This window comes from Columba livia, chromosome 6, assembly GCF_036013475.1.
Source record: "Columba livia isolate bColLiv1 breed racing homer chromosome 6, bColLiv1.pat.W.v2, whole genome shotgun sequence".
NCBI lineage: Eukaryota > Metazoa > Chordata > Aves > Columbiformes > Columbidae > Columba > Columba livia.
The window spans coordinates 18,260,022-18,274,165 of NC_088607.1; the positions used below are offsets into that span (position 1 = coordinate 18,260,022).

The following is a 14,144-nucleotide window of genomic DNA, read 5'->3' on the forward strand; positions in this document are numbered from 1 at the left end:
CTGGGAAGACTCATGCTCTAAATCCATATCCCTCTACTGCCAGAGGGAAAAGTCTGTACCTCCAATGCGAGGTGTTCTGGGTCACAGGACCTAGGACATTTCTGCAGGGCCTCTATTTCTATAATGAAGAAACAGACAGTCTACGTCCAAGCATCATGGCCCAGAGGCTCAGCAGGAGGACACCAGTATGGATGAAGGGCAACTCAGCTGCTACACAGCAGTGATAGGCTGGCATGAGGAGAGCTCACTTCATTGAAGTCTGTGGCAGAGACTCAGATGGGGTTATCTAAGGACCTTCAGTGAAGTATTTATCCATGCACAACAATCCTGCAACTCTGAAAGCTTGAAAGGAAACATTTCTCAATCTATGTCACAGGCAAAACTTTTCAGCAGAATGTTCCCTTTCAGGGAACTCTTTCATCTCATCATCTCACAGTTCTCCTGAGCTGCAGTCAGTAATCAAAGTAACAGCTGGCTAGAAAACTTCCAGCCTACCCTCCCTTGCAGTGAAAAGGGGGTCTTCAGTGTTCAGGGAGGGGGGAACTTTGCTGCAGAAACCAATGAAGCCTGAGATGAATCCTAATCCAAAGAGCAAAGCACATTCACAAAGTAAAGATCAGACAACTTGCAGCACAGGCAACGTGTTCTGCCTGTGGTTTCTTAAGGAATGGGAGGATAGGGAGAAAAGGCATTTTTTCAGTTCCTGGCTCAGATTGCTAAAGCCAGTAAAATTCTTGCTGCTGGCTTCCATGCAGCCTAATATGGTATGCTGGTGTATGTTCACATGTGAATGCCGCTCCTGAGACTATGAAGTGTGTTTGATAGAAGATGCGAAATCAGCACTAGAGGCTATTTATAGACAAGTCCATAACCAGAGCCCTGGATCTGCATTTTCCCAGTCTCTGGGGAAGCTCTCATGTTAAATCTGAATTCTGTTGTCTCAGACATGCACAAATGTAACCAGCCACAGCTGCAGCCAGTGTTGGGTTTTTGTTAATGTAAAACAAAAATGCCCAGAGCCTTGGCTCCAGGTCCACTTTTGTTTATCTGATCTCTTTCAAGAACCCGTGCCTGCCTTTCACATAAGAAGCAGATGGAGGAACAAAAAAGAGTGAAGACCACAAAACCATTCTGGGTGAGCATTGTCTTGTCTGCTTGGGGAGCAGAGCGAGATCAAGCCGGGCTCTTTGTCAGAGCCTCCGACTCCAGGAGGGAGGAGCACAGCTCCAGGCAAAGGATTTCTGCTCCCATTAGCAGCACGACCAGTTGGAGCTGCCAGAAGGAGGGGGGCTGCCTGGCTCAGTCACCACACAGTTCCCACCTGCTTTTCCACAATGACTTCATGTGGCTACCAGACCCTCAAAAATCAGTGCCCACCATTTTTGCAGATGGGGCTCACATGGGCTTGGGGGGCTGCATGTGCACAAGGACCAGCTTCCTTTCCCATTGCACACAGGGCTGTGGCTGCTGTGCTGGGCAGACCAAGTGTGTAACACAGCTCAGCAGCTTTGCAGCAGCCTTCATTACCCATAATTGCAGCCTGCTGGTGTTCAGAGATTTTTGTGGCCTACCCCTGTTGACCTTCTTGCCTGTCTTATTTCTACTAGCCCCTTCAACTCCCAGTCCTCAATGGGGCTCAAAGTGATACAGGGGAAGCATTAGCAGCAGAGAGAGAAGAAAAAACTAGCTTCAGAGGCAGGGAGGGATAAGGAATCTCATAATTCAGTCCTGTTTCCTTCCAGCAAGACTCCTAAAAATCAGTAGTTGTGTTTGAAGCCTGGTGAATCCAGTGTTTTCATAGGTGTAGGGTTTGCCATAGAATTTCTCTTTGCTAAAATCTTGAGCCTAAATTGCCTCTTAAAAATGACCCTGCAATGAAATCCTCTGTAGTGTTTAACCAGTAAGCACTTTTATTGTTGATTTTGAATCCATTAAGACTACATTATGTTGGATTATAAGACTTTGGCTACATCTCCCACATTTGCATGCAGGCATTACATTTGCAAGGTTTTCTCAGAAAAAATGAGCAAGCGCATAAAATGCATAAAGGTTATAGGATTATAACATGGAAGCAGCATGTCAGTTACAGAAATTTGTACCATGTGTACCAATAACAAACACACCCCCCATGTAAAACTTCTTTGTCCCTCAAAAAACGGTTTCCTCCGTCCCTCATCTCCATGCCCTGGCTGTCTATTAGCCCATATCCCCACTGTTTCTGAAACAACAAATCTTTTTCTAAAAAAAGTTCAGTACGGTACATTTTTTCCCTTAAAAACTAAAACGTTTCTCCTTCACTACTCTCCACGACCCCCAAATGAAAAATCTATCATAATCTACACATCTGTTCAAGCACTGTTATATGTTAGAAATCCCTATTGCATTATTCAAAAGTATCAGAACAGTAACAAACTTCTGAACAAACTAGGATGAACCTAAATCTCCCCAAAAACTACAGAGAACTGAAAATGCTATACTGCATTATCACACTTGCATGCATGTATCCTGAACCACCTGTATTTATTCACCTTAAACCCCTTTTAATAAATAACTGTCCAGCAGTAACATCCAGAAATGTGCTGTCTCCTCCAAGTTAAACTCTATATTTACAGAAGTAGGGTTGTCTTCTCAGTAAAATGTGTTGTTTTATTTTATTTTATTTTTTCTACAAACAAAACCCCGAACAAAACAAAATAACAACAATAAAACTAGCAAACCATTAAAGAGAGAAAGTATATTACTGATCATGTTGTCTAAAGACCAACAGGAGTAAAAAGCATTAGAAGCACCAGGTGCACATGCATTTGAACTGGTACAGTTCATGAAATAATGTCATTCATTGTTACTTTTGCTCATTCAAATGAGGAGCTGACTCTTTTCCATTCTTTTTTTTTTTTTCCTTTTTACATTTAGGACCGTCTGCTCTGCAGGCTACTCCCACAGATGGCAATACATGCCCTGAGGTTGAAAGACGGCCATAAATATGCTTTGGTCAATGTGGTTCTGTATCAGCTTTAAACACATGGGGTTCCCCTCCCCACTGCTTTACACCTTGTGTCACTTCACATTTCTGCTAAGTGTGAGAGAAAGTTGCCCCTGAATCCATGATTTTCTCTTGAATTTGAGGAAACACTAGACACTCACTTTTTGCAAGTTTCAAATAATGCTATATGCTGGAAAATATAGGGGAATCATCCCACATGAGAGCATTTCTTAGCACTGTAACTACTGTTATCACAACAGACATACAAACATACTAAAACAAACATTGAAATATCAAGCCACTTAGAGGGATTTAGTCCCTTCATTTATTTTGAGCCAGCTCTCAGCTGATAGACACCAATATTACTGCCTTGATTTCAGTTGGCCTATGTTGATTTACACCAGGTAAGGATCAAGCTCAACAGAACATCAACCAGTTTCTCCTGCATTGTTAAAGTGCCAGAGGTCACTGCAAACGGGTACATTTCTACACAATCAAAAGGCCCTTCTGTAGCCAGTGCAGCATATTCACTGCCCCATCTTTGTGAAGGCAATTCACTTCAGGTTCGCTTTCTCCCTGTTTTACTGGAAAACTAAACCTGCAGTGCTCCCACTACAGAAGCTGCAGCGAAAACTTGAGTTGCACACCAAATGTTTAATTTTATGTAGTGAAAATGTTGGGAATTCCATTTATGCTGAATCTAATTTTCGAATTTATTGTGCTTCTTGCTTTAACATACACAGATCTGGTCACCTGGAAGCCCAAACCACTCTTATCCTTTCTACACTTAGAAGTTATGCAGAAGTTGTTAGTATCCGTTATCTCCTCAAGACTGGCTATTCCAGTAAAAAAGGCAACAACAGGCATGTTGCATGTGTGACTGTGAAAAGCCCTTCCTAAGGCAACACCTCCATTCTCCAAAGTGGGTTGAATTCTACCAACATTATCATCAATGCAAATCTGCAACAACTCTAATGGTCCCTCTGAAGAACTGTACAGGTGCAAGATAATACAAAATCTGTATCCCAGGCTTTTTTATTAGCTAAAGTTTACTACTGACCCATCAATTCAACCTTATTTGCAGATACTTATTCTGTAAGCAAGTTTTCTTTTTATTGTTATATTACTTGTGAGTTCTACCATTATTTCAATCTCATCAATGCCTACTGATAAGAGACTTGGCATCTACAGAGCAGTGGTCTGCCCCACTCCCACAAGCAGTTAAATCCAAATGCCACATTTGTCCTGGCAGGAGAATCAGTTTTAATACCCTCTGCCATTTCAGTTCCTGGTTAACATTTGTTGGCTAATTATTCTTAGACAACCAACACAAGAGGCTGTTAGGTTCACCTGTATATACCCATTACAACTGGTCTTAGACCTAGCAAATTTATTTCACATAGGCTTCTATACAACCAAAATAATATCAGCCAATGGTCTCTACTTGTAAAGCACCTTCCCTCACATCCAGGTCCCTGCCCGCTCACTGCAGTCATCCAGTTACTTTCACTGGTGTCAAAAGTGGTGCTTCACCAGAAACACAGTGGAAAATTTGGCATATTTCAGTTTCACCTTTCAACCGAAAGGAACAGAGATAAGTAAGTGAAGACTGAGCATCACACTGGCTGCAAAAGGCCTTTCCATTCATAGGAGTGCTAGTCTCCCAGCAATTTTTGTAAAGGAAGAGAAACTAACAAAAACTTATGCAGTTCCCACACACAAACACAGACACATGCACACACTTCTCTCTCCTCCGAACAGAAATTCATTCTTATGGACCAAATTATGCAGACCCTATTCAAGTGACTAAAAGGAATGAGGACAGGGTTGAGTGCATCCCAATTCTCCTATCTGATCACAATGAAGTCACAGGTCAGCAAAGTAGTTGGGCATAAGGCTGCTCCTCTTGACCTGCAGGACATTTTAACGCATGCAGAAATGCTTGCTGGCTCTGGCCTGAATTAGGAACAGCTCCAAGGCCAGCTGGCACCCACGAGTATGATTCCACTACCTGCACCAACATGCATGAGGTAATAGCATAACTCAAGAGAGCAGAGCAGTGCAAGAGGAGAAGGAGGCTCTGTGGTTCTTCTGAGTTTATCTTTGACAGCCTCAGCTGCATACACACGGCATGTCACAGTGATCAGCATAGACTGATGAGAACTTGGTATGGTGTTCTGCAAGTGGGACTTCCACTGGAAATAGTAAGCCTGCTTTCTATTGCACCAGTGCAATTTTATATGGCTGTAACAACTGCACGAAGACGCCTTAAATCTGGAGTAACTGCATGTTACAGCTAATGTTTTATCTTGGACTTATGTGCCAATAACTACTGTGATGTGACACACACCCACACCTACACACAGATTGAGAGACAGGTATATGCTGAGTCATAATGCAGCATAAACATTATTTCTACAACTATCCTTTCAACACAGCCAGTGCCAAAGGGAACCTTCATAGGGATTTGCAGCCACCCTCTATAATACAATATGATAGGTAGTAGTGTAGAAAAAGCAAGCTCAGGTGTTATTCTGATTCACTAGGGAATTATCTGGTCACAGCCCAAACAGGTATTGCTTAGTGAACACTATTCATGGGCTGCCCCACATTCCCGCGTCATAAATTCCCACCTCTGTGTGGGTGGTCGCATCACTTTCTGATGACACACAGAATTGAGGTTATGGGCAATCAGTCACAATGCTTGGGAAATCCTCTAGTCAAACATTATAGAAAACAGGGATAAAAGCTAATACTGACACATCACACTGTGCCTCTCAACCACAGGTAGACTGCAGGGTTACATATTAGTGGGACCTGGGCTGCCTAAAGAAAGAGCTACTCATAGAGAAATTCATGTTTGAATCACAAGAGGATCTAGTTCTGCTTGGCAGTAAGTTCAAAAGGAAATTTACCTAATTAAATAGCAATGGAATCAGTCCCTCAATGTTGCTGATACAAATTACACATTCTGTTTGCATATTACAGCATTCATGCTCAAATTTCATGTATACTTACTCCATATTGGACCATGTTTTCTGAAAATGAAAACTAAACACCCAGCCAAAACATTTTTCTCAAAATTTCTCTGAATTTTGGACAAATTGAACCCAGGTCTTGTTCAAGGTTTGGATGTCTAGAACTAGTATCTAGCCTTCAGTGGCTATCCTATGCAACCAAGTCTAAAGATATGCAGAGACAGCAGGCTCAAAACTGATTTTCTCAGGAGAAAAAGATACTTCTATGTTAGATTACTGTTGCTGGGTTACTGACACATTGTCTCATTTTACCTCATTATTGTTACAGCCTTCTCATTAAGTTTTATGGAAATTCCACCTGCAGAACCAAAGGCAAAAAGTTATCTTTGCGATTATTTTTCCGTATTCACATCTGGATGCAGTACTGATGGGGAAAAGAAAGCAAATTCCTCAATGAACAATGTTTATCCCACTTGCAGGTGGCAGGTATCTAAACAACTGATGCACATGTACCAGCTAAGGTTATTAGTGAATGATCTGACATACCAAGTCAGACAAATGTCATATGTAAATTTCAAATGTATACATACAAAAGCTGCTACTGTATTTAGATGATAATTTTTGTTTGTTTCTATACCCCATAGCTCTGAATCTATCCATTGAATGTTTACTCAGCACGTGTGCTATAAATATATTCATACACTAAAACTGACACTTGGCAAGTTTTTTTTTTCTTTCTTCTTTTTTTGCTGACCAGCAACAAATTTTGATATCTTTAACTGTAAACCAATACTCAATAAATATGCCGTGTTTAGCAAAGAGACATGTTTTGTCGATCAGAGTTTTGCTGCACCCTAAGCCATGGGTTGCGGGGGTGGGCGTGAAGGAGGAGGTCCAGGAGGGGCTCGAGATGGGGGTGGTCCGGGAGGTGGCTGCCTGGAAGGGGGCTGCAGAGACACAGGAGGAGGAGGATTCCGTGGAGCATTGTTGAGAGGAACATTGTCATGCCGTGGCAGCTTTGGTGGTGGGTTGTAAGGGGCAGAGGTTCCATCTGATTTCACCCGAGTGAAGTTTATGCATCTTCCCTAGAAGTAAAGAAGAAATTATTATTCTTATGAAGCAGGTGTTTTGACTCATTACCGGCTTGCCAAAGGGACTATAAGCAGAGGGCCCAGGCAGCACTCCATTGTTTTGAAAGTACAACAAAGTCATGATGCCTGGCCAGAGAATTAGGGTGAACAGTGGAATCATCAAACCAAACTCAGCTCAAGGTTATGCCAACAGGCCCCAAGCAAAATTCAGGAGAAGGACTCCAGATTTAGAAAAGCATTTCTCGGAGTTAAGGAGCTGTGGATCATAATCCCTGCAGATACCAATGGCTGTGATAACCAGGCAATAAAAAAACCATACTAGTGACAGATCACTGCTAGCTCAGTGCTGCCCCGCATGAGAAAACTCTGAAGGTGTTTAGGGAATGGGCTGAGTTTCTGTGGAAACCCCACAAATCGCAAATTCCCCTGGAATTCAGGTAAAAACCATCACAGCTGAACCACAACTATTTGTTTTGTTAAGTGACTTCCAATGACTGCACCTTTGTTTGTGAAAACTATTCCTTTAAAAAGAAGGGAATAACTTAAGTCTATGGCTTTTCTGAAGAAAGCCAAGCAGAGTATCAAGAGAAGCTTGTGTAAGCTCCAGAGAGCTCAGAAAATGATTCGATGAATATAGTAACACCCAAAGAGTACCACCCTACCACCTACTTGGGCTGGATGGCTCAGGGATTCAAGAGCTCAGCTGCAGCCAAGAGTTGTTTGAATGGGTGTGTTGTTGCCTGTACGTGAGACTCAGTAGGTCTCAGTTCCAGTTTTTGCCATCAAAAATTCACTACTACACTTAAACAACAGACTCAACAAGTAGGATAAAATTGCCTTTCTAAAAAAAGCAGGCTTTTACAGCAGACTTTGGTTATGAACCATGTTCAAGGCAACACTATTCTAGGGCCAGAGTCTCTGCATATAGGTATCAAAGGGCAAAAGCCAAGGTCTTGGTTACTTCTGCAACAAAAAAAACACTGTCTCAAAAAACCTCAAGTCAGCGCTCTGCTCTGCTCCATCAGAGAACACAACTCCTCACCATCATTGCAGTGAGCAGCTATCCTTGTCAGCTTACAACAACCTTTTGTATTCTGCTATGCTGTATTGTATTCAGAGCACACTCGGAAATTTAGCAATATTTACTACTGTGCAGTGGATATCACAAATGTATTTGATAGCTGTACTGCAAATACATTTAAGAACACTCAACGTTGATATTTATAAAGTTATGCATTTAGAACAAGTAAATAATCACTCAGGACAAAAAAAAAATAGAGGAAAAAAGTCAGAGGTATTCAGTTGAGATGCAATATATGGAGAGAGAAAAATTAAGAGCAGAACAATCTCCCTCATAGTAAATGCAAACCTGCAAACCCAACACTACTGCTTTTGCTTATGTCGAGGTTTTGATTGCGGAGTGACCATAAAATCGTGGCAGATGTATTGTTAGCCCCCTCTCCCCACCTCCCCCTTCAGCCCCTCCATCTCCCCCTTTCCCACTAAGGACAGGCGATCGGGAGGGAAAGAAGGACAGAGAGAAGCGAGCTGGAAGAATTAAAAATGTTTTACTAATGCTACTGATAAAATAGAGAAAAATAATACAAAATATACAAAACCCATCTTCAAAGTCACTGCAACTGCTCTGGCAGATGAAAGGGCCAGCACCCGAAGTCCTGGACTGGACTCTGAAGCCAACCGGAACTGGATTCAGTCTGTCACTAGGCCTCAGTTTGCAGGGATGACTAGCAAGGTCCTCTTCTAATGTCGGCCATAAGGAAAAGGGACGAGATCCTCGTGATCTCCCACTTTTATATGAAGTATTCACGTGAATGGCATGTTATACTTCATTGGACAGTTTCTTGGTCACTTGTTTCTCATTGCCCCTCTCGCGAGATGTGTATGCATCCTTACCAATAACCTCGCATTCCATTGCTAGGTTTACCAAATCATGTATCTGGTTTTCCAGGAAAATGCAGCTAATATGAAAGCTTTAGCGGACAGGCAAATTCCCTAAAAGAGAAACTTGTTTTTTTTTAACAAAACCAGGACAGCCTACAAGCCCTTCCTGCTTATCTGTTGTGTCTCTCTCCCAAACATCAATTCCAAATACATTCATAGTCTATAATCAAAGGGGATCCCATAAATCTGTTTGCATTACTTTCACTTCAGTTAAAGTGATAGGCGACGTCAAACTGCTGCCAGTTTCTGCCACACTCACTGATTTGTCAGACAGATGGGTAATTTAAAGGCCATGCGCCGCATTGTGTCATGAAAAATACGGTTGGGTTGGGAGAGTCTGACAGATAGAGGCTTGGATGATCGATGTATGTATTGTGACACTTCCTCACAAAAGCTTATCAGTGTTAGCCTACAATCTCATATATCAAAGACTTCTGGTGAATACTAGAGCAAATTCTCCCAAGCACTTCAAGCAGCCATTGATAAAATGAGGCTGAACTCTTAGCTGGTGTTAGGATTAACAGCCAAAAGGGGAAGAGAGGAACAAATGATAATAAATCATAAGTCATAGTTTGGACCCATCAAAAGATTTCTAGGTTGAAGAATAAAGCCTGCAATTTATCACTCTTCCCTAATAACAGAGTGGTACAGATATTCTACCTAACGTGCATATCTCTCTGGGGGTAGTTTATAGAAAATCCATGATGTTTCTCAAATAAACATGCTAACCACATGATTTTTAATATTCTGTTTTTGAAAGGATTGAGCAATTTCCTCTCCAAAGGCATATAAAGGCTTTCAAACCATAGAGAACATGGACAGAAATCAGAAATCGAATATCCTGCACACTCACCTACGGTCTCCCTGCACAGGGGATTAGCAGGGATTAAGAGTCATGATCACTTCAGCAGTGGTAACAGTATTTTTTCCCCTGAAGCGTGGTATATATGAAGTGTTTTAGGGAAGGTGTCAGAACTGCAAGGTGCAGTAATACTGTGGTAATCTCAGGCACAACAGCTGTCGGTAGCTGCTTTATTGTCTTCTAGGAAGCAGACGATCTGCGTAAATCCAGTTCTGTCTGGTTTCAGCCCTGCTCCCAGCACAGCATCGCTCAGATGGTGCGACCCACACCGCGTACTATTATTCAGGCACCAAGTGAAGGTCAGCAATGCACCATATGGAGTTACGCCCTTACTTCAGCTCACATCTGCACAGTCTTCCTAATGCACAATTATTTTGCCTCCCCATATGTCCATCCACTTGTCAGGCTCTTGTTACGCTGCTTGCCAAATTGGCTTTTCAAAAAGTACAAATACTGAGGCAGTGGGACCTGCCCTTCTCCCAACTACAGCTTTTATCCCAGTGTAACAATCACATGTGCAATTCAGGCACTTTGTACTTCTAGGCAATGCCTCCTCGACCACCTAGGATCTGTTTTTGTATGTGGTTTAAGGGGGGGAAGGAAGGGAGGAACCTCTTGAAAGCCACCACATCTTGTTTCTAGGCTACTTTCAGCATAGTGCTCAGTACATCATTCCCCAGCGCTTATTGCCCTCAAATCTTTAGCTACCACTCAGCAAGTTTTCAATGGAAAGAAAGAACTATTAAAAGGATCCAGACAATCAAGAGTGCCATGAACTAGTCTCTTCATCCGTGATATTAAGAGCACTTTGGCAAAAAGAATTTAAAAAATCCGCCCCATCTGCCAGTAGCGACCCCTTTTCTCTGTTCATTTTAATATGTGCCTTGGGGTTTATTTAACAAAAGTCAAATCCAGTTTCATCTCCATGCATGCCAGTGTTTGTGTACACAGAAGTATGTCTGTTTCTTATTTTTAGCTCCATTAGTTGACCTAATAAAATATATCCTTCCTGTTACAAATTTTGCTTGAGTTTTCATTCACTTTTGGTTTTGTTTGTGGAGTCTCAGTGCTGTAATTCTGACTAGCGGAGGGGGATATCTGACTGAGGACTTAAAAGTTGACTGAAATTTCTTGGTCTTTGACTTTGTAAGAATATGATACCTGCCTTTACATTTTAGAGTGGATTAAAATAAAATAATTCCTTCAAAGTTTGAGCATAGCAATCCAAAACCCTGATCCACCAAACTAAAAATGAAGTAGCTCCCAGTCAAAAATACTATATTTTTGTCTGCTGAAATCTAAAAAGAACATGATTTTCTTGGGTTCAAATAGGTAGTCACCTTTATCTTCTATTTTGTTTACAGATGCTACTGGAATGACTGCCAATTGGCTATGGACATAGTTCATCAACATTTAGCTTCGCTCCCTGAACTATCAATAGATATTTAATGTAAAAGTAGAGCTCTAAAACCTCAAAAGTTTTTATGCTGCCTGCAAAACCACAAGAGTGAGTATTTGCAAAAAGTCAGAATCACCTTAGCTAAGTCAAGGTTTTGATCCACATACCCAGAAATCAACAGGATATATACCTTTAAGACCAGTGACTTTTGCAAAAGTTGAATCTTGGAAAAAAATCAAGGGACAGGCTAATCCCTCCCATAAAGAGCAAGAGTGTTCTAGCAGAAACACCTACACCGAGTATCCTAAAACAGCAACAGTATGGAAAACTTGCTTAGCAAATGTATTTATGAATGAGGTAGATTATGGATGCAGTAATTTTAAAGAGAAAGAGTTGAACCAAGGTGGTACGGAGTTCCCACTATTTGAGTTCCCTGTGCAAGTGTCAGGACTAGCAACTGGCTCCTCAGGAGTCAGGATCTATGTGCATCAGCCTTTGCCAAAAGCTTCCTCACACTGCACTGCTTCATGCTGACTGTGCGCTGAACATGTCACGGCTCATTAAAACCTTCACGGATTTCCTGGGAATTGCACTGATTACCCTGCAGCATACAGGCTAGAAATTAGTGAGCCGCTGAAACAGTTTGTCACTTAAAACCGAAGCCTGCTTGGTTTTCAGGCACATTCAAGTAACTTTTACTAACTCCTACTCTTACATTTGGGACTGAGATTTTGTTTTCTTGTTTAAAAATAAAGCGTTGGAAATGTCAGAGGTTTCCATATCAGCATATTGGTGGCCAATTGTGCTTTGAGGTCAATAAATATGTAATTTCTAATTAATTTCTAAGTATATTATTTAACAATTAAATTTTAATCACCACGTTAATTATACTGCGGTTATTGCATTAATCATTAACAATTAACTGATTAACTTGTAATTAATTTTTATATGAAGCTATTTTTGGTTATTAGGTCTCAAATCAAAACATTAAATATCATCAACATAAAATATTTGTTTACATGAGAATCTGACTCTTTAACTATATTCCAGTTTAATAAGTCCTCTTTTGTCAGTGACAATTCTCTTGGAATCTATATGGCAACTCAGCACAGATGCCTAAAATGATGGTAATCCAAAACTATGATGAGATAAAGAGAAAATTGGGTTGACTAAAGAAAGGAGGACTTTAATGTCCAGTAAAGTGGCAATATCCAACAATAAGAATATAACTATTATTTTCTTTAGTGCTGCTTTAAAAAGCAAAAATCAGTTCAGCTCTTCCTTTACCAGTGTATTGTTTCACCTCTCTATGAGCAAGCTCATATCACTTCTGCTCCCTCCTTCTGTGGTGGAGTATTGAAGAGGAACAAAACCCCAACACTGCGGATTGTGAATCACTCACGTTGTAACACTGAGGATCCTACTGTGGTTCACCACAAAGTCAGATTGAAAATTACAAAATTATGAATGCAAATGCATAAGGATGATCCAGTCAGCAGCAGCAAACTCTGTCTACAGCACAGTGTGAGCAAGACCGTGCTGCCAAAAGGTGTAACCTACTGGGCTTGCTCAATGTGCTTCACGCTACAGAAGGAATTAGGCTGAGCTTTAGTATGTAGAAAGTAACACTATTTTAAACAGGACATGTCCTGACCTGAGAGGGAGCAGTGGTATTTAAAGCAGCTGAGGCATATGCAGATCCTTCACACAGTCCACAAAGATACTTTACAAGCAGCTTTTGTGCCTTTTCTCTTATTTTCTAGCAACCCGACTAAACCACCCACAAGCCCGTCACTGGCTTACTGGTGCAGCAGCAGAGAGACACAGCACAGAAAGTTAGTCCCTGCTTCAGAAACCCTGATGCCTGAGCCACAAATGACCCTCCTGCATGTAGGCCAAGAACAGAGCCCACTGTGACAGTGAGACACAGCTAAACAATACCTTGGGCTGCCGACATACTCGGAGGAAAACCTCCTGGCTTAGCCAAAGCATGGCCTGTGTTGCTGCCCAGAAAGCCCAGGTGAGAGCAGAGATGCCCGAGCCCCTCTCAGAGAGGTGAGAGGGAACCAGTCTTTCTCTGTATGCCCTCAGACACCGTGGCTTTGGGAGCCAAATAACTGAGAAAGTAGGATTTATGAGGTAGGGAAAAAAGGAGAGGGCACAGGAGCTATTCTTTTGACACCAAGTGTTTGATAACCCCTTCCAGGGGATCTCCCAGAGGCTGAGGGAGGTGGGTTGCCAGGGCAACCTCACAAACAAGCCCATGGCATGCACAACACAAAACAGCGGCAATATAAGTCATCTTTCGGTTCACTTGCTGGCCAAGGGAAAAGTCAACAACAATCAAAAGTCTTCATTTTTCAGGTAGAAGCAATATGGCAAAGTATGTTTCACTTGGACTTGAAACACATAGGTTTTTCAATTAAAAATATATTTTCTTTGAATTTTGGACAAAAAAGTTGTTTCAAAACAAAAATTGAAAATATTGAGATTTTTTGAGGCTATTTTTCAACTTCAATTAATTCCACTAATATGCAAAAATATTTACAGATCATCTAAAGAAGCACTTTTTAGCCAAAACAAAGAGAGAAATCTAGAAAATGGTGTCCAGATCTATTAGGGAATTAAGATACAGATAGGAACTGTTTTGCAGTAAGAGTAATAGCTGCAGTATCCCAGGCTACTGTAACTTCTTTAATCAAAATACTGAGAGCTGACTACAATCAAGTACTGATAGGTTCTCAAGACATGCACATCTGCAGACACTGCTCTCTAGTTCACAGTCCCAACTGTACATGGCACTCTCTGAAACCAAGACTGGGTCCTCTGAGAGCAATCTATTCAGTCAGTTTGAAGATCAGTGCAGCAA

General features: G+C 41.5%; 1 protein-coding gene across 1 annotated transcript in view; it reads right to left on the reverse strand.

Moving 5' to 3' along the window:
- Positions 1 to 1,887: 1,887 nt before the first annotated feature.
- Positions 1,888 to 14,144, reverse strand: part of ANTXRL (ANTXR like) — a 62,771-nt gene continuing 50,514 nt past the window's right edge. Inside the window, exon 18 of the mRNA XM_005497988.3 lies at positions 1,888 to 7,046. Within this exon, the coding sequence (XP_005498045.1) occupies positions 6,816 to 7,046 (231 nt within the window). The 3' untranslated portion in view covers positions 1,888 to 6,815. The remainder of the gene's footprint in view (positions 7,047 to 14,144) is intronic.